The sequence below is a fragment of the Pseudopipra pipra genome, chromosome 1 (assembly GCF_036250125.1).
Source record: "Pseudopipra pipra isolate bDixPip1 chromosome 1, bDixPip1.hap1, whole genome shotgun sequence".
Taxonomy (NCBI): domain Eukaryota; kingdom Metazoa; phylum Chordata; class Aves; order Passeriformes; family Pipridae; genus Pseudopipra; species Pseudopipra pipra.
In genome coordinates this window covers 70,434,133-70,454,329 of record NC_087549.1, presented here as the reverse complement: position 1 = coordinate 70,454,329, position 20,197 = coordinate 70,434,133, and the positions used below count along the sequence as shown (strand labels likewise).

At 38.1% G+C, this 20,197-nt stretch overlaps 1 protein-coding gene across 13 annotated transcripts in view; it reads right to left on the bottom strand.

The window, feature by feature from the left end:
• Nucleotides 1–20,197, bottom strand: part of COBL (cordon-bleu WH2 repeat protein) — a 172,937-nt gene that overhangs the window by 99,675 nt on the left and 53,065 nt on the right. For 8 of the 13 annotated variants that reach the window (XM_064660440.1, XM_064660394.1, XM_064660405.1 and 5 more), the window contains 4 exons: nucleotides 12,827–13,033; nucleotides 4,044–4,254; nucleotides 3,101–3,329; nucleotides 1,012–1,056 (listed from right to left, as the gene is read on the bottom strand). In XM_064660440.1, the coding sequence (XP_064516510.1) occupies nucleotides 1,012–1,056; nucleotides 3,101–3,329; nucleotides 4,044–4,254; nucleotides 12,827–13,026 (685 nt within the window). In that variant the 5' untranslated portion in view covers nucleotides 13,027–13,033. Of the gene's footprint in view, nucleotides 1–1,011; nucleotides 1,057–3,100; nucleotides 3,330–4,043; nucleotides 4,255–12,826; nucleotides 13,034–16,806; nucleotides 16,947–20,197 lie in introns of those variants that run through there. The other 5 variants (XM_064660467.1, XM_064660434.1, XM_064660492.1 and 2 more) reach the window with 2 other exon arrangements.

The window sequence follows — 20,197 nt, the reverse complement described above, 5'->3', positions numbered from 1 at the left end:
AGCTCATTATCAACTGTGCCATTAAGCAGTGTATAATCCCAATAAACTGGGATTTAAACACAGCCAGTGGTCCCAAAAGAATGAGTCTTCATTAACCTGTACCACTTTTTCTTAGACAAATACAGTAGATATTCCCTCTAGCATTAAACTCCCTATAAGAGGAAGCCACATTACAGAAGTAATGACAGAAGATTAGGGGGCATAGTACTGCATTAGCGAAGCCAAGATGCCATGAGCTAAGAGTTGCTCAATGGCTGCCACCCACTGGAGGTGGGCTTCCTTTCTTCCTTCCCAAAAATTTAAAGAAGTTATCCAGTTTTATTTTGATTATGTTGTGTCTACTAGTAATGCAAAGAAGTAAAGCCAGTTAAAAATCAACCATGCCTTTCTTGAGGATAATTAATTTAAGCAATGTATTAAAACAGAGTTAGTGGAAGAAAAGGACATTCTAAATACAAACATTTTCTTTTTAACCAGAAGCAGAAGCACAGGTGTAATCTAATCAAACCCCACGTACCGTAACAATTCAGAAGTCAGCATCTTTTCAGTTATCCAATGTGTATATATAAATTTGATATTAAAATGCCTTGTTGCGTGTAAACTGAAAACAGTGGAAGATCTCCTAGACCTCAAAATATTCTACCTTTGCTATTAAATAAATTTTCAACCCAAGAGACCTCTAAAATGTTAGTAATTCTGAAATTCAACTAATCATGCCTTAGGTAACCTGAACAGGCTTGGTATCTGTATAGAAACATATCATACTACAGAACAGTTAAATGGCAGAATTTGTTAATCGCTGGCATCTTAATGGCAATTCCTGAAGAGCCAGTATACATAGAAGTGTGTTTGTTCTGACCAGCAGCACAGACACATAAACGACACTTTGAAAAGACAACACAGATTGAAAACAGCCTTTTACTCAACATTCTTAAAGATCTATCAACGAAACCCATATTAAACATAGTGTGAAGTGACAGACAATTTTCCTTCAGCAGCATTGTACAGTACCTCTATAGTTCAGAGAAGGCTCAGACTGAGTTTTTGATGGAGGAACTGGAAAAGGCAGGCAATGAAAGGATAAGAGAAAACACATTAAAGTTCTAATATTGCCTTGTAAGGCACAATATTCATTAATTATTCCTAGCGCTTTTTTTGTTAAGTATTACAGAAAAAAATGTTGACTGACAACAGACATGCAGAGCTGCTACTGAAGCAGTTTAGCTGTGTTTGTATTAATTCCTGATTCACTTGTGAAGCTGCTTCAACTGCTAAATCGAATTAAGTAAGCAGGTGGCAGCAGAGCTTGTCTTTTAATAATTCTTCAGCACTTGGTGTTTCTGTTTCAGGGAAGGAAAGACTGATGAGTTTTTCTAGAATCTGCTCTTACAAGCACATCCTAAGCTTTTAGCACCTCTGACGCCTTACTTGTTAGAGGGAAAGTATTTTAAAAATCTGTATGTTCTGATAACTAAACAGGCTGGATAAGTACTCAATGCACAATTCATTGATCAACAGCTACTAAAACCAATGGGTTTATTCCTCTTGGAGATTACAAATGAGAATATGGAAGAAGCAATTTGATGAAACAAAGAAAATATTTTTGTAAATTTTATGTGCATTTACTGGTTTTCTCAGACACCATGGTACAGAGTAACAGGAAGACAGAAAAGGCTGAAACACGCTCAGGATCAGGAGGATTTTATCATAGTGAAAAGTATACTGAAAGGTTAAAAAATAATAAAATATATATTAAAAAGATCTAATGTAGAGAGCAGCACACTATAAAGTGTAATATAATATGCTGCTATAATCCCAGCCCTGTAGTAAAGTCTTGTTTTTGACTGTATAGGCTACAACCAGATTCAAGGACCAATAGTGTACGAGCATATACGTCATCCTTGTCGTTTGAAAGGAAAGACTTTAAGGCAGACGTGTAAGTAATGAGAGTATGTTGAATGAATCCTGTTGAATTCTCTGCCTGTTCAATACATTGCTCCAAAATGGTTAGCTTAATTACAAGTAAACATCTTAAAACAACAAACATGCAATTGAGTTATGACATTGTCAACCTCTTTTTTGAGTATCTTAACAATTCAAAGGAAAAGGAGATATTTAGTTTACTTAGAAGTCTAAACTCATTGAAATTTGACTCGCACAGAGGTAGAATTGTCACTTATCAAAGGAGTTGGAAAGAAGAGACAGAACGTCAACATAAATAAATAACTTTATAAATAAAAAATAAGCCTGCAGCTCAGCACCTACAAGAATGACATTATCTAAACAATAAATAAGGATATTTACTGTGCTGGAAGTGATAGCAATTGAGACAAACTGCAGGAGACAATTTTAATGAATATCACTTTCTGACCTCAAAGGAAGTAGTGCTTGTCAATGTGTATTTTTAAAGCAGGTATATTTTAAAGCACATCACATAATTATGCTATTTGAATACATAATCAGGCTGATAAAACTCAAGTCTAAGAAGCTGCTACTACAATGTCGTCTATCAGAACAGAAAGTGAGGATAAATAAACAAGAGAAAAAAATTTCATATACAAATACCTCTTAGTTCCTCTTCACTAAACCGTCAATAATTTCGCTCTTTAGGAACCGTTGCTGAGCCTATCCAGTCTGTTTCTCATAAACCCTGGTCTGTCGCCTCTGCCTCTCAGCTTTCACAGCTGCCATGACTATGGCATGTCTCTTCTTTCTTTATCTCCAACCCACAGCACAGGTAAATGACAGCCTCTGCCTGGCTGAGGTCCCTGTGGTACACACACCTCTACTGACAGCAGCTCCAGGATGTAGCAAAGCTCCTCCTTTTGCCCTGCCCCAGGCCAGTCTGCACCCTGCCAGTGTCCAGCCCAGCCTGGCACAGGGCCCAAGAGCAACCAAGGATGGCTGGGCATGTTGCTGACCTGGCTGCTTCTTGGGACATGGCTTACTGAACAAACTCATGCTGCTCTCTGGACTGAGATGTCACTCTGCTGTTTCAGCTGGACTCCAGAGAAATGGCAGCACAAATGCTTTTAAGTTGCCCATAGTATTGTTGTCACAACATATAACCCTGCAGCAACTTCTTTCAGTCTCAGCTCACCTTTTTTCCTGTCCCAGGCATACAGCTCCTTTATCCCCAGCTCCTCCAAGGACTTGGTAAGCTCCAGTTCCTCCCCAGTTATGCCATCTCTCAGAAGAACAATATGCTCTTGACTGACTTCACACTTCTCACAAATAGCTGGGATGATGTTGTGGAGAGGCACCTCTGGACTAACTCGAACCACAGCCTTCTGTGTCTTCAGGTAGTTCACTACCAGCCTCACAGATTTCTGCAGAAACAAACACAAACTCTCAGTCTCACCTCTGTGATGGCTAAACTATTTTACAATGAGAAATGCACTGGGGAATTCCATATTGTTTTGACTACTCTCAGGCAAATTAAACCCGCACTGAAAAAAAATGTTATTTAAAAAAAAAAAATCTCAGACCTCCCTTGCCACTAAGAAGACATTAACAAGAACAGGCCAAGAAGGAAAAGGAATCAGAGGCAGAGGTAATTTGTGAATGTTCACAGGTACCACTCTGAAAGGTATGAGAGTATAATTAGATATTGATTCAGAATAATAAAAATTTCAGCAAACATTTGGAAAATGACTACTTCTGAATCTTCACAGTAATGTGAAATACATTTATTAACGATCAGTCTTCTCCCATATCTTTAATAAAGATGGCAAACAAAATATCACCAAAACTCCATGTACCTCCATACAACTCCATAACTCTCATTTCAGTCATTACTGCGAATTTCAATCACCCTGATCTTCAGATTTCCATCTATCCAACCACATGCAACATAACATTTTGTCTAAATGTCTAGACTAGCCTCTACCAATCTGCATGCAAAACAGTTAAGCTAGTAAAGCAGGTTATAGTCAATCGTCTTTTCCATCCAGTTCCAAGATGAAAAGACTGGAAGAACTGCTTGAAATCATAGGAATGAAATGATGTTTCATGGCACCATTTTAGCCCGACAGAGTACTGACCTCAGGGACTCTTGGCAGAGGTCGCTTTGCCTTCTCTTCAGGAACCTTCTCTTTCAGAAGTACTGTCTCTACGTCCAGTGCTCCTATCAAAGTGTTTGGCTTGTAACTCAGAACTTGTTGAGTTCCCGAAGACTTCAGTTCAAGACTGTGTTGGGATGGATTTAAGTGATACTGGCTGCATAAATCAACCAATACATCCATCACAGCTTTACTGCAAGGAAGAAGACATTCACCATTAGCATGAGAAAAAACAGTTTTAAGATGGGAGGAAAAAAGACAATACAAGCTGTGGATGTCTCACTAGATAACCATCTTTATGAATGATCAGTGCTAGTGCTTTGAAATGCTAAACAGATCAGATAAAATGTTAGGAATTAATATGTTTGCACTTCAGTGCCTGTTTATGAGCTGGCAATTAACTATTCACTCTGAGGCAGACAACAGTGCCAATCATAGCACTAACCAACATAAGCCAAGAGCAGAACACTGTGTATCTTATCTCCTAAATCCATACATTAAACTCTCCGATTCAAATGCTGTTCTTTAACATGAAGACAAAATATAAATAAATTATGCATTCATAGTCCAGTAAACTCTACCTAGATTTGAATCATCACATAACAGAACTCAAAATGGAGCATTTAAATCTGGAACAAACAGTGGAGAGGTTTATTTTTCCACCTTACAATTTTGAGTTCCCCAAATCCATTTGACACCAGCAGTATTTTCAAGTACAAGAGATCCTGTCCATATTTATTTTGGTGAGGATATTAACCCTGTACGAAAATATCTAGTTTTGAGTGTTTGCATTATCAGTGACTCTTACTGCAGATGTGATTCTTAAACTGCGAGATTAAAAGAGTCAGCAACCTCTCTTATTTCATGCCTCTGCACAGAGGTACTCCATTTTGTGTCAATAACTCAATATTCACTGGAGCTTGATACTTCCTGACACAGCCGATATGAACTGTGCTCCCCCACACCTCTGAAATTCTCTTCTACCATGATTCTGAGGTGGGGTTTTTTCACAGCTTTCTCTCCTAAAATTCCATACAGGATCAGAGAAACTAGATTTATTAAAACTGGTAATTTTTCTGAAAAGTTTTGTTTTCACAAACCAGTGTCTGTCATTAACAAAACAATGTAAGTTGAAAAAAACTTCCAGCTGTAGCTGAAGCCTGTCATATGCAGTGGCTTCTAGCAGAAGTGAAAATAAGTGCATACACAGTATATTTGTCAAAAGAACTGTCACCTCTTCTAATATTTAAACTGGAAAAACTGTATAGAGATTCAAAATGCAAGCAAATTCAAAGAAAATAAAATCCTTCACAGGTTATTAGCTACCACCATTACATCTGTAGCTCAAGAACTGCCCTTCAAACTGCAAGCTGTTGGCATCTGGGAAACTACTCTCTGGGAGGCTGCCAATCTGGGTATGTTGTTGGCCAACAACTGATCAAGAATTTGGTGAAAAACCCCAGAGAGCTAATGGCAAAGACAATGAAAATGGAAAAAACAATTCCTTATTAACAGTCAAAAGATTAAAATACATGTAGATGACAGCTCTTCCCACGCAAGAGAAGAGAAAAGACCTGCTTTACAGTCACCTAACTGAGCTACACAGTGTGAGCTGGAAAAATGGCAAGTGTGGAAAATTTGAAGTATGTGATCTCACTGAAAAGAACACAGTTAGAAGATGATGACTGAAGATCAAACGAAGAAAACAGATGTCATTAATATGTATAGGAGGCTTCAGAAAAATTAGAACACTCTCGCAACTGCTAACATAGATACCATCTAAATACAAACATTCAGCAACTAAATCAAAACCGTATGAGGTCATTTCAATGATGACTTATTCTGGTACTGTCTGCAAGTTGAAAATGTCTGTATCTCACAACCATGTTCAATTCATATGCAACACATCACAAACCAACAGACACTTACACCTACTAAATCTAAACTATAGGAGAATCCCATCTACACCAATATTTATATGAATATTCATTAAACTGTGCAGCAGTGAGCACTTTAAGAAAGTGTCAGTTCTCCTGATACAGATTTTAGCTTGTCTGTTTAAAGACATATTGCTTTTAAACTAAAATATGAATGTGTTTGTTTCCCCTCAGCCTTATTACTATCGTTTCACAGAAAAGCAAGTAACCTGGCAAAATCACAATACATGCTGTTCTATGTGCTAGACTTTTCTATTTGAAGAAGAACACTAATATATTTTTATAGTGCATAATATTGTGATAATTCATTCAAATTTGGACAGTTATCTTACCTCTTGTAAAAAGAATATTAAAAAAATACACTTCATCAAAATAACAGTTTATGATTCCACACATCTACCACTGAAATTATAAAATATGTTCAGCAGCAACAGTACCACAACTACAACAACATCAGAATCCACACCAGCCATCTGAGAAAATCAGACTCAATCATGCAAGTTGAACAAATTTGTCTGGACAATGGACAATTCAAAAATCCAGTCAAAGTTGAAGTTCATCTTACTGCTGATTACAGAGCAGGCATGTATTAAACATAACACATAAGGAAGTCTGCAACATCCCAACCTGTGCCGTGCTACTCAGAATACACAACTGAAAAGTATACCAGGCTTCATCCGTACCATTTAAAAATACAGATTAAGCAATACCTCCGATGCTTCTGAAACAACTTCAAAATGAATAGTATACTCTTCCCAAAATGTAAATTTGGAAAAAAAATTTCCACAAAACTTCTAAAGTATAAAGAAATAAAGGGAAGAGGAAAGAGAAAAGAGGAATTTCACATGCAAAATTCAAAATTCATGTGTTTCAAGGGAAGTAAGAGAGCTGGGAAGTCCTTGCCAATGAAGTTATTCTTATATCAAATTTCAGTGGCACCAACTGGAAAGATTTTCCTTCTAAACTTTAATATAGTTCAGTTTAATTTTGTATCGGATTCTTATTTCAAGTTAACTCCATGTATATGCCATACACAGACGAGAGACACTAAACACAGCAAGAGAATTGTAACCTACTAGTCTAGATCAACTTTTCTTTCTAACCTTAGGCTGAATATGGCTCTTGGAAGATGTAAAGAGTCAGTCCTTCCTTTGCCTACATCTTTTTCCACACATATCTGCACTGTATTTTAAGTTGCTTTCGAGGTCTGGCAGAGAGTATACTCTGTTTTGAAATTCAGGCACATCTGATCCTAAACAATTAACTCTAAAGCTGAAATTAACTTACATGTCTCCTGCCTTTCCAACTACTCAGCTAAGAAACACCTTATTTTTTTATTTTAGTAAGATGTTACTGAAATTTCATGTGGAGACACCAAACACTATATAACAGACACCAAATGTTAATGACTGCTAAGTAAATACTAGAGAACAGAAATAAAACTGGAGAGTGAACCCAATTTAAAACTCCAACAAGAAAGTCCATATGGCTATTCTGAGAGTAAGGAGAGTACTTCAGTTCTGTCCTGATATTCAATTACTAAGCTGTTTGACAACGCCAGTTGTGGACAGTAAAGAATAACTACTTTGTCCGCAATATTTATCACGCTGAAGCTGCGATCAAGTTTGAGCTTCAGACTGCTTGTGTCCTGTTGTTCTCCAGTAAAACGCAGCAAAGGCCTGTAGTTTTAAGACGCATAAAACAACTGAGTTGTTTTGGGTGTGGTTTGGCCTAATCTTCTTGGATCACATAGAGAAATCCATTTTAAAAATACAGCCCTATACATCTAAGAAAAAAATGTGCAAGGTAAAGTTGTATTCTATCAAATGAAACCAAATTTCTTATTACCTTCTACCTTCATTCTGCAAATGTCTTTCAGTATCTGAAAGGCAGCCTACAAGACAGCTGGAGAGAGATTTTTTCACAAGAGCATGAAGTGATAGAACAAGGGTTAATGGCTTCAAACTGAGGGTTGGTTTAGGTTAAATATTAGGAAGAAATTCTTCTCTGTGAGGGTTGTGAGGTACTGGAATAGGTTGGCCAGCAAAGTTGTGGATGTCCCATCACTGGAAGTGTTGAATGCTAGGATGGATGGAGCTCTGAGCAACCTGGTCTGGTTAAAGGTGTCCCTGCCCATGGCAGGGGGGTGGAACCACATGATCTTTAAGGCCCCTTCCAACCTAAGCCATTCTATGCCAAAAAAATATCTCAAACTGGAGGAAAGAATCCTCTTTATTTAGATCAATGCCAGATACACATTAGGAATCTACAGTGACAACTGACTGGCAAAGAAACACTATAGTGTAAAGGGGGTGACCTGAAATCTCTAATGCTTTCACTATCTGCATTTAAAAACAGAAAATAGCATTAGTCATTATTATTTTCTCATGCTCCAAAATACACCAGGCACTTCATGTAAAGCTTAAAATTTTTCCTACACAACCAGACATGTATACACTAAATAGCAAGCTGTATCCAAACAAGTTCAGGAAGCATGATAAACAGACACCGATAAATGTTTTCTATTTCTTTTCTTATTTTGCTCATGTACATTTGGCTCTTATTTTCCATAACTGAGCAAGTCCACAGAAGGAACGCTAAGGTGACACACAAGACAAGGCAGAGGACTGGGTTTGTTGAGCCTTAAGACAAGAAGGTTGAAGGGATATCTTCCTGCTCTCTGTAAATATGAACTAGTAAGGTTACAGAGCCAGATTCTTCTTGCCAGTGAACAGCAAGAGGGTAAGTGGGAAGAGACAAGCGTCAACACAGAAAATTCCATTTAGGTACATGAAAACATTTTGTGACCATGAGGATGGTCAAGCCCTGGAAAAGGGGTACAGAGACATTCAGAAACTTCCTCCCTGGAGGTATTCAAACTTGCCTAGAAATGGTGAGTTACAGTGGCCCATTTCCAACATAAATTATTCTGTAAATTATTCTAGGAAGATTGTTTCTTTTTTCTTAACCTGCATTGAACTACTGTAGTTTTGACCTGACTCTTATTTAGTATTTAGTTAAGCTAATTTTTAAACCTTCTGCCATGCGCCCTGTTTATCTTTTTCTAACAACAGCTCTTTCATGTTTTACCAACCTGGGTTGATTTCACACTTTCAGTCTTTCTTGAAACACTGTTCTGTATGTTGAGCTATAAACCCACAATAATGAGTCTATTACTGCCAATTATGTGAGAATAATCTTTCTGCAATTACATTAGCTTTAGGCTCTGCATACTCTGCAGTGAACGCTGTCCTTGAGTATTTGCAGAATGGGACTATAGCTTTGGCTAGTTTATTATTTATTCCAGTGTCCTCCCTGTGCAGCATATACATGAGAGAATTTGTGTAACATGTAAGATAACAGCAGGAGTAACAACTTTCCAGTTTACTGTTCTGCATATGTCATCCATGGCATCCATGACAACTCCAAACCAAACACCATTTAGCTTCAAACATTCCCATTTTTCTACAATGCATTTCAAATACTACTGAGTTCTCAAGCTGCTGACACTTTGTATCTGTGTTAATCGGGAAGTTCTCCTCAGTGTCACTCAGTGTGAATGGAGACGGATGCATCATCCTTTTATTTACAGGTTACCTATTGAAAACATTACCTGTGAGAATCACAAACACAAGAGGTTTCTGGTAACTCTTGTGAGCTTTCCCACCTATTTTCTGTCTAAATGTCTAGCCATCACCTCTCTCAGACCTGTTAACAGTTTGTGTGGATCTGCTACAGATCTATATGCATAAAATGCATGTGGCACATGCTCTGCCTATGCATTCAGATGCCAATTAGTGCTCATACAAAAACACAAACATAGAATAGTTATGGGGTTATTTTATAGTCCTTTTCAGTGGGAAGCAGGCTAACAGTTTTTCATGAATACTTTTACAGTACAGTTCACAGGGATTGATTATTTAAAAAAAATAATTTTTTAATACTATTTGATTGCTGCACACCCTCCCTAAGGATTCAGCTTAAAATCTGCACTACATAGTTCCAAAATCCCAAACAAATTGTCTGTTACAAGATGGCAATAAACTCTTAAGGAGAGACTTTCAGCTTGAGTAAACTTTCATAAATAAAATTGTTTTAAAGTTCCAGACTCCAATAAAATATCTTGAAACAGCACAAACTTTCTACATAGAGAACAAAGCTAAATTAACAACATGCTGCTTTGCTCACATATAATGAACAAATTGAAATATATAAGTTTTACTTTTAACTTAGTTGATTTAGAATAACCTTAAGTGATACTAATTGCCTACAGTATTTATCTTTTCAAATATAATCAAGTGTACTTCATTGTTCTGTGAACTGCTTTCCTGAAACTACAGAATAATTTTTTATTATGAAGATGCCCAGGGCAAGGTTTTGCAAATTTTTCCGCAATAAAAAAAACTATTTCCCCAGGGTGCCCAAAAGCAGATTTTGCAGAATGCAGTTTTGATGATGGCAACAAAAATACTGAAGATTTACAGCAGTATAAACAACAGTAGGTTTTCTGCAATGCCCTTTTATGATATCACCACAGATAAAAAGAGTGAACGGGGAAAAAAAATTCATTACTTGCACTTATACTTGAGGCTCTTATACTTGCCTCAAACTAAAAAAAAACCACCACTTTTTTTTAAAATGCAGTATCTTCATAATTTAATGTCTACCTCTGACTACCACTGTCTTCACAGCTGTTCGGTTCACAATGCCAAAACAATGCAAAAGCCTGAAAAAGCCTGGGTTTTCACCCAAACCCAGATACTTAAGACAGTTCATCCACTACAGATTTCAGATACTCTTGACATTTTACTATTCCAGATACCTAAAATCATTACCAGTGTTAATGTACAGAAAATTACATCTTCCAGTTATTAGAAAGAACAGCAATACATATGAGGTCTGTTCACAGACTGATGGCACTGTAATACAGGGCTCATTACAGAGTATCCTTTTCTTACTTCATAACTTGTTAGGATGATTACTCCCCCTTCCTCAATTTCTATCATCTTCCACTTCCCACAGCTGACTATCCATGTCACTGACTTCTCCACTCCAAGTCTTCAAGACAGCGCTGAGGGAGAACAGCTACTACCTAGATTAGGCACTGGTGATATGCAGATTAGCACATTAACACAAGCAGGAATTTAACTGCCACCTAAATCAGAGCCCTACACCTGCAGTTACCAGAGAAAAGTGAACACCTTCACAAACAACGAAGAGAATAGTTTGGTTTCTTAGAATGCTTAATGCAGATGATACAAATAACCCCACAGAAACATGTGAAGTTTCATTTTCAACATTTCTTTCAGGTTTTAGTCCACAGACTAAAGACTAATAAATGAAATACTCAGTCTCAGTGTATGTGATAGGTAGTGATAAACAACTGTGCAAGACACAGAATGTTTATTGTACAGGGACTTTCTAGTTGTTCTTTGCTCCTCTAGCTTTTATGTTCTTCAAAAAGCCACATTAAAACACCATTCTTCTAGTGCTCTTGGACTGTTTGTTCTGGGATTATGGTTTTTTTGAGGGAAAGGAAAATATTTTCTAACCATATGGCAATTATCTATGTCTCAATACAAAATGCTGCATGAGTATCAGCCTCTTGTCAGCTCTCAGCTTGTCAGCTCTCAGGCTTGAATTTGACGGTGAAATATCACCTTTCTTTGGGATCTAATGGCTCATGAGTTTCGTGTCCTGTTCTACTTCTCAGGCCTGTTCTCTTCTTTCTCTCATTAAATCCAAATCTCCCCATAAAAACTCAATCATTACATGTCTAATCCAAAAGCCCTGATAAGCACTGCTTTCCTTTCAAATCTTTATCACTCTGGCTTTGGGACTGACCCACACAAGTTGCACTAGTCTCCTGAGAGCGAATAACAACTGCTGTACACATCCTCCTCAGCCATCAAAATACACTAACAGGCAAACAGTTAAAACAGACTAATATACCAGACCAAAAAGAGTAGTTCTACAGGAATGCAATTAACTACTGAAAACCCCAAATGTAAAATAAGCACAGACCCTGCTTTATCAACAGGCACCTATATATCCTCTGAATTTGATGCTACACTTCCTACAATTTATCTGCTGCTGACCATTGTTTGCTACAGTTTCATCATAGTATTGATCATATTTTTAAAAGTTTTTCAAATTATTTCCTAAAGTAACATCTCCCTCTTTCAAACCAATTCACGCAGAGAGGATGAGGATAAGAAAGAGTTTCCATAGTGAAGAAAATTATCTTAAAATTGCCTTTCCAATACAATTTGCCCTTGGTTGTACCCAGTAAGTAGCAAGGAGAACCTCTTCCTCTTTATGGAATAAAATACACTTCTCTATATAAAAGGCTTCCTAAATATGAGCAGATGCTTTGCTGTCTACACAACTGCAAAGTATTTGTGAAGGTGGCATCTCTGAATGTAAGGAATCATTCATCTTCCAAGCTTGCTTTTTGGCATGATTCCAGGCAGTCATACTGTCAGGACTGCTGTTTGCCAGGAGCCACCTACTTCCACTGCACCAAACCCATTCTGGATTATGAAATGTGATACAATCTAAGCCTACTGGCACTACATGAAATAGATGCACATGTGCTGATTGTGGTCCATAGGGCCAGTGACACAGTAGCTGCTACATTCTTCCTGCCCCAGAAGAGAGAGTCCTTTATATATGGCTCTCAGGACTCTCTGGTGCAGCAGCTGCTCAAAAAGCAGAGAAGCGCATGACAGAGAAATCCCATAAAGTCAGAAAGACAGACACCAATATCAGCAAATATCCCACTGGGAACAAGGGGCTCCAGAAAGTGGGAGACAATCAAAGCCCTACCTTCCTTGTACTGTGTTCTTCTGCTCCACCCCGCTGGGTAAAATGACTGTGAAGTCCACCAATCTGTTTATCATGTTCTCCTTCATGCTCACGAGGTTCTGATCAGAAATTACAGCTGTCTCTGCAGGGGACTTGCGCTCATTGTGAATTCTACTTGCTGCAGAAGGTTGATTTGGTGGAGGAGGAGCACGAGCTTTCATTCTTTTCCTTGAGAAAAAAAGGCAAGAAAAAAATTAATAATTTCTTGCAAGAAAAGTATAAACACATTACTAAGAGATACATGTTCTTTCAGCCATAATCTCAGATTGTTTTAAAAAATTCCTCTAATGCGAGTCATTTTCTTTATCATGAAATTTTTCAATGGAGTTGCACTTTTATTTTTACCTCTTCTCTAAAAATACACTAATTTTTTAATAATGCACTCACTCCTACTGTTTGTTTTCCATGCTCCAGGGGATGAATCAGTTTCACAAGTGGGATATGATATAATAATTTTTCTGTCGAGTATGAAGCCTGCTCCAATGAAGTGAGAAACAGAAATGCTGGGTCCAGTCCAGACCTGACTCAAGAAAGAGTTGTATTTACATACATGAATGTTTCTTCCAAGTCAGAATGGCAGGAGTGGAGGCAGGGTGAGGTTTCATTCAGCTATATTTGGGTTCCACAGTATTACTCTACTTGAAATACTGTCTCCTCCTCTGCTCTGAGTTAGTAGTATTAAATCTGGCTCATCATACTTCACAGGGAAGCACCATGAAAAGGTCAACTGTGAATGATATCACTTCTTACCATACAACACTAGGCTATAGCTCTTTGAAAGCACCCTGAAAGGAACTCATTCTTCAGTAGCAGGCGATGCACAATGTGTGATATACAAAAAAGCTGCATCAGCTTGCACCAAACAAGCAGTGTACTTTACAGAGATAGAAACCCACCACAAATTCAAAGTTTACTTCATTGGCAAGCTGCCAGACAGATAAGCAACATATGTGTGCTGTTAAATTTCTGAATAGCTGGCCTCATACCAAGCACATGTCTAAGAGGATTAACTCTGATGATTAATACCCCAGTGACCTCTTCTGACTAGATTTATGCCTAGTTTAAGTCTGATTTTAGTGTAACAGATGGAAAAAGCAGTAAAATATTTACTCAGAAATTATTACCCAGGCTTACTGTCTGCATTTTTAAAATTTTTCTGTTTTAGGATGCAGGAAAAGAAAAGATTATAATTCTGCACATCATTTTCACCCCGCAAACAACATAAACCGAGGTCCAGAAAGGAAGAGTACAGAAAAAGCACTCTAACCCTACAAAGCCTGAAAAGCTTAGTGGTTGAATCAGCCAAAGGCAAAACTGTGTTTAGGGGAAAAAAAGAAACCAAAAAACTGAACTGAAATACCAAATCCAAGTCTTCTTTAAGAAGAGATAACCCGTATTCTCACAGATAAAAAGACTAAACATACAGCTTGGATTATCAGTGTAAGCTCCTGGCAGAGAAAAATAGTAAGAGCTATATCACATTAAAAAAAAAAAGAAAGGGGAAAAAAAAAAGATTAGTTCAGAAACAATCCAAACCCCTTATACTTTTAAGTCAGTTTTGCATTTGACCAACAATTTCTATTACGTGTCTCAACTACAAAAATTTGTTACACTGCCTTGAAAATACACATTTCAGTTAGACCTCTGCAGGATACTGTAAAATTGGCAGTGATGAAGATATTGCCTTTCCTTTCCTGTGTGCATAGCAAATAGCATTCTCTACAAATATGCAGGGCAAGGTACTGCTTTATTTATCAGCATACAGCAATTCCTCTTCCATCAGAATTTTTTCCTGAACATTCACTTTTTATCCTGTATACACCCAATGAGTCATGAAGTCATCAGTCACTAACTTGCAGCTTCTAAGCTCCTCCCTATGGAGGTGATGGCAGGAAGTTCGAGGCTTTACTGTTTGTCAAACTACCTTGACTTTCTATATCTCTATGAAACAAACTCTTACTTGCCTGTCGGAAAAAAAAAAAATTGGGATTCATCTTCTGCTCACATACCTTTACCTTTAGCTACAGTTGTTATTTGTAAGCAGATGGTGAGAGACGTGGGAGTTTTGCATACATCCAGATCATGCCAACACAGCCTTACAATCATGCAGTGCAAAGTTTAAGGACTTCATATCAATTTGCAAATGATGTAATTCTTGCCCTTCATAACACCAACAGCATCAATATAAGTAGTTACAGAGATTCACATCAACCTATTTCTTAAAACAAGCTTTTATTTTAGTTTTTAAAGCTTGTCCTATAATGTGGGAGACAATTGCAACAGTGTTCCTGACAAAGTACCAAAGTGAGTGGGAAGAAAAGAAGACGGCAAGTGTTCTGAGGCTGGCAGAACTAGTTGTAAATATGAGTTACCTGGACTTGTAAATTCCAGATCTCACAGTGAACAAAGATAAGAAAATAAAGCAATGGTAATAAAATAATCATGAAACTGAAAACATCTGAAATGGAAGAGACTTGAAGAGACTTCAGGGGAGAAGTGAAAAAAGAGTGAGTTTTGAAGTTGATTAAGGAGCAGCAAGTAAGTCAGGAGTAAGTTACACAAGATATCTGTTCCCTAGCGATAACAAAGCTGCATCTGGTTTTCTGCAAGAACAGACAAACAAGGTCAGACACCTTAATACTAATTTATAGCTCTGAAATGAGTGTGACTTTTTAAATTATTTTTATTTTTTATTTTTTTTTCTTTTTAAGTACTCTACAGCCAAGTCTGCAGTTACTGACCTTGTATAAAACTGCTTGGGGCTGGGGTAGGGGGCAGTGTGTATAGTATGTCAGCAAATCAGACATCATACCATCAAAAGCATCAGCTATACATTGACCAGTGATGTTCACTTTAACTCTATATAACATGTAACAATGCCTGTTCTTTTTGGCATTACGCAGATAGGGCCTTGTAGATACTACAGTCCTCCTTTTCTTTTGTGCAGAAAGGAGAGGACAGGTCTGTTTCCTTCAGAGACATCAGAGAAAGGAAAAGGGAAAACACTCCCACTGCAGTCTCACAAACCTAGCTACAGTTCAGGTGACCTCACACGAACTTTTCCCCAATAACGACTACATATTCTCTTGAAACACTGCAAGTGCTTTAAATGTCTGGTTTTCAACATTTTCCAAATGACAGATCTCAAATTATTTCAGTGGAAGCAAATCCCTCTAAAGTTCACATTTGTAGAGTGATACGTGGCACAGATTTGCATTTCCTAGCCAACTTTCTGAAACATCTCAGTAGTAGAAAGAAGCTCCATGAACTGCAGACTGAAATCCACAGATCTAGCTCTACTTTGGATCTGGCACAAGCAGCTGCTTTCTGACAGGCTCCAGCAACTGCAGTCAGAAGGTGCCTAGAAGCTTGTTAATACTATTGAAAGTGAGCCAGAAAAAGAATTCATCCTTCTTTGTCAGAGCTACAATGGTTATAAAGGACAATAGCAAAGCACTCCATAATAAAAGCCTTTTTGTTACCCCACTAAAATAATGCACAGAGAAAGTGAGTGATTTAAAAGCCTCTTTTAAGTATGGGTACTTTCCACATGATAAACACAACATACTATAAAAAAGTTGCATACCAGTCTTCAGTGTGAGATAAACTAAATTTAATTCAGCAGCCATGTTTTCTCCACAAACTTCTTTCACTGTGCTCACTACTGAGACACCTATTAAGACCACCTACCTGCTTTTAATTTGTGGTAGAAGTTAGAAGTGGAAACATTTGAAATCTATGATTAGGTTTAATTCATGGTTACATGAATGCTTCCATACGGTCCTTGAGATAAGAGACAGATTAAAAAGAAGCAGCTGATTCTAATACATAAATGTACAGTGACTTTTACTGAGGCTTGAACTAACCCTTCTCACTTTGCTGTAAGTTGAAAAAATGCTTACAGTCATGAAATAATTAGGCAGAACACATAAATAACCTACCAGCACTGTTCTCAGTAAAGGCATCAGGCTTCTCAAAATGGAAAAGGAAAAACAAGGAAACTGACCAACAAGACCAGTATTTCTGTAGTACAGCACATTGAAGAAAGTCAACAGAAATGAAGAAAAGTTTCTTGTAAGCTTCTAGACAAAGTAACAGGAGCCCTTTGGACCCACGATTTATTAATATATAACTACCAAGCAACAGGATGCAACCTGGACTTTACAATCCTATGCTAAAAAACCCAGGAGTGGTCCTGGGACTTCCACCGCCATGGCAAGGCTTTGCAGAGATTGCCTTTCTTCAGATAAGGTCTAAAACACACACAAAAATATAAGAGTGAAAGTGAAACAGATCCTACACATTTTCACCACGCTCCATACATAATCCTCTCCGCGCTGTAGGGCTATGGCAACTTAACAGGGCGAACTTCATCCCATGGATGTCAGTGGGACTTTGGCAAGAGCTCCAAACTTTACCCATTCGTAGAATCTGGTTCTCTCTATGCCAAGCCTCTCTCTAACCATTCATTTTAAATAAGCAACAAAAACAACAACAAAAACACACACAAAAGCGCAAAACGAAAAACCTGAAGAAAAAACAAACAAACAAAAGCCCACCACAAAGAAACAAAACCAAAAAACCAAATAAACAAAAAACAACAAAAAAAAAAAACAAAGAAAAAAAACCCTAAAAAATCCCCACAAAAAAAAAAAACCCAAACCAAACCAAAAAAAAAAAACCAAAACAACAAAAAACCAAAAAAAACCCAACCACAGAAAAACCCACTAAAACTAAAACAAAATCCCAACCAACCTCCAACATAGCAGAATTATGGAAACATTCATTTTTGATATAATGAACAACTAGCACAGTCTGGTAAGTCAATTCGCAATCTAGTCAATGCACAAGGCTGGAACATTTGTAGAGGGTTTTTTTGTGACAGTCATGTACACCCCACCTCATAATTAGGAGGAATAAACCAAAATGGAAGTGCTCAGTGGTAAGTGAATACAGACACAGTACCCCTCAAATGAAAAACAGGAAACATGGGAATAAACATTCTTTACTTTCGGGTGACTGCACTCCTACAGTCTTTTGAGGGGAAATCTATGCACATTGCTGTGTGAGAAAAAAAAAAGCAGATGAGTACCATTCACTCACTCCCTTTCCCCTCCTGCCCTGGCACTTTGCACAGCAAAACCAGAAACTTAGCTCAGAGGGACACACATCATACTCCAAACCATCAAGACAAAGCATGGTGGAAGTCACTCCTGCTTACTGATCTAGCCTGAGAAGCAGGTCTCTGTCAGAGAACATTTCTTTTTCATTCTTCGTTGCTCATGGCAAAGCAAAGAAGACCCAGATCATAGTCTGGGAAAGAGACAACCACTATATCAGAATTAATAGTACGCCAAGTTCTTTCCTTGTAAGTAAAATCTTTCCATCTTCTAGACACAGCAGCTCAAAAAAATTGTAACGCAACACAAGTGTAAAGATCGGCACCAACATTAAGGCACCTCAATAGAAACTGAAAGTCAAACAAATCACAGAGAGACAGAATAGACACCAGGGGAGCACGATAATGTCCATAACTACTAAAGAGGCAGGAATTCATCCAGACAGCCATACATCACAAAATAGAGCTCCATTCCACTTTGCCATCTGTAGCATTTAAATTAATTAAAAAAAAATAAATCAAGCGTATTTTGTCTATCACTGGCTAAATATACCAATTCATTACAATTATGTACAACACAGGCAACTTACACCTTTAAATGTCTTATACCTAGTACATAAATTACAGGTTTAAATGCATTACTCTTGTGGTAACTTCCAGTATTATTTTACAACATTTTTGTAACATTTACAATATTACACCAATGTTACACTTTCTAAAGAGCTGAAATCTTCACTAAAATGTAATGTAATGAACTAAAATGTAATGAACTAGATTACCTCCATGTGGATATGGCTCAGGGAACAATTAAGAGTTCCCTGCATTACTTTATTTTTTAAAAAATAAGTTTTTGTTTTGATTTTAACAATCTTTACTCTGAATTCACTGGCTATGGTATGTAATTATTTTATGGTTTTCTTTTTTTTAAAAATCTATTTGAATTGGATATTACTTTCAAAAAATCATTCTATTTTTAATGCAGATTCATATTGACATATATGATGAAAATTATTCCTTGCAGGCATGATAAAGTCACCCAAAATAGACAAGAAAAAATAATTTGTTTTTGGCAAAGAGTGAAAGTTATTTAATTATATTTTTGATCTTCTATTTTATTCGATTGATGAGAAACTTTACAGAGCTTTACATATTTTAAAGATCAAGTTTCTATGCCAGAAGAAAAAAACCCAAAAGGCCAGAAGCAAACAGAATGAGTGCATTTGTATAAGAGGAAGCAGGGATGGAAGTTGTATTGGGTTTGTGTGGCCAAATTTTGATACCGTGGGGGGCTACAAGGGTGGCTTCTGTTAGAAGCAGCCAGAAGCACCCCCCGTGTCTGGTGACGCCAATGCCAGCCAGCAGGATGGACCTGTCACTGAGCCAACCGGAAATGATAGTAATGCCTATGGACTAACACATTTAAGAAGACAAAAACGTTATTGGGCAGATGAAAACATCAGTCAGTGATGAGCAGAGTGAGAACATGTGAACAACTCTGCAGACACCAAGGTCAGTGGAGAAGGAAGGAGAGGAGGTGCTCCAAGTGCCAAAGCTGAGGTTCCCCTGCAGCCTGTGGTGCAGACCACGGTGAAGCAGCTGTGCCCGGGCAGCCCACGGAGGTCTACAGGGGTGCAGAGACCCACCCGCAGCCCGTGGAGAAGACCCACACCAGAGCAGGTGAGTGCCTGAAGGAGGCTGTGACCCTGTGGGAGGCCCATGGTGGAGCAGGGGCCTGGCAGGGGCCTGCTAACCCATGGGGAGAGGAGCCCACACTGGAACAGGTTTTCCTGGTAGGACCTGAGGCCCTGTGGGGGATCCACACTGGAGCAGCCCGTGCCTGAAGAACTGCACCTCGTGGAAAAGTGACCCATGTGGCAGCAGAGAACTGTTGGATGTGGGATGGACTTACACTGGATAAGTTCATGGAGAACTGTCTCCCATGGGAGGGACCCCAAGAGAAGCAGGGGAAGGACTCCTCTCCCTGAGCAGCAGCAGAAACAACAACCAACTGTAACCCTCATTCCCCATCTCCCTGCGCCGCTGGGGGAGAGGAGGTAGAATTTGGAAGGAGGGAGGGGTGGTGTCTAAGATTTATTTTGCTTTTCATTCTCCTGCTCTGATTCTGTTAGTAATAAATTTAATTAATATCCCCACTTTGAGGTGAGATGGTACACTGTCTAATGAAGTAGTTCCTACTCTTGTCTAATTTCAAA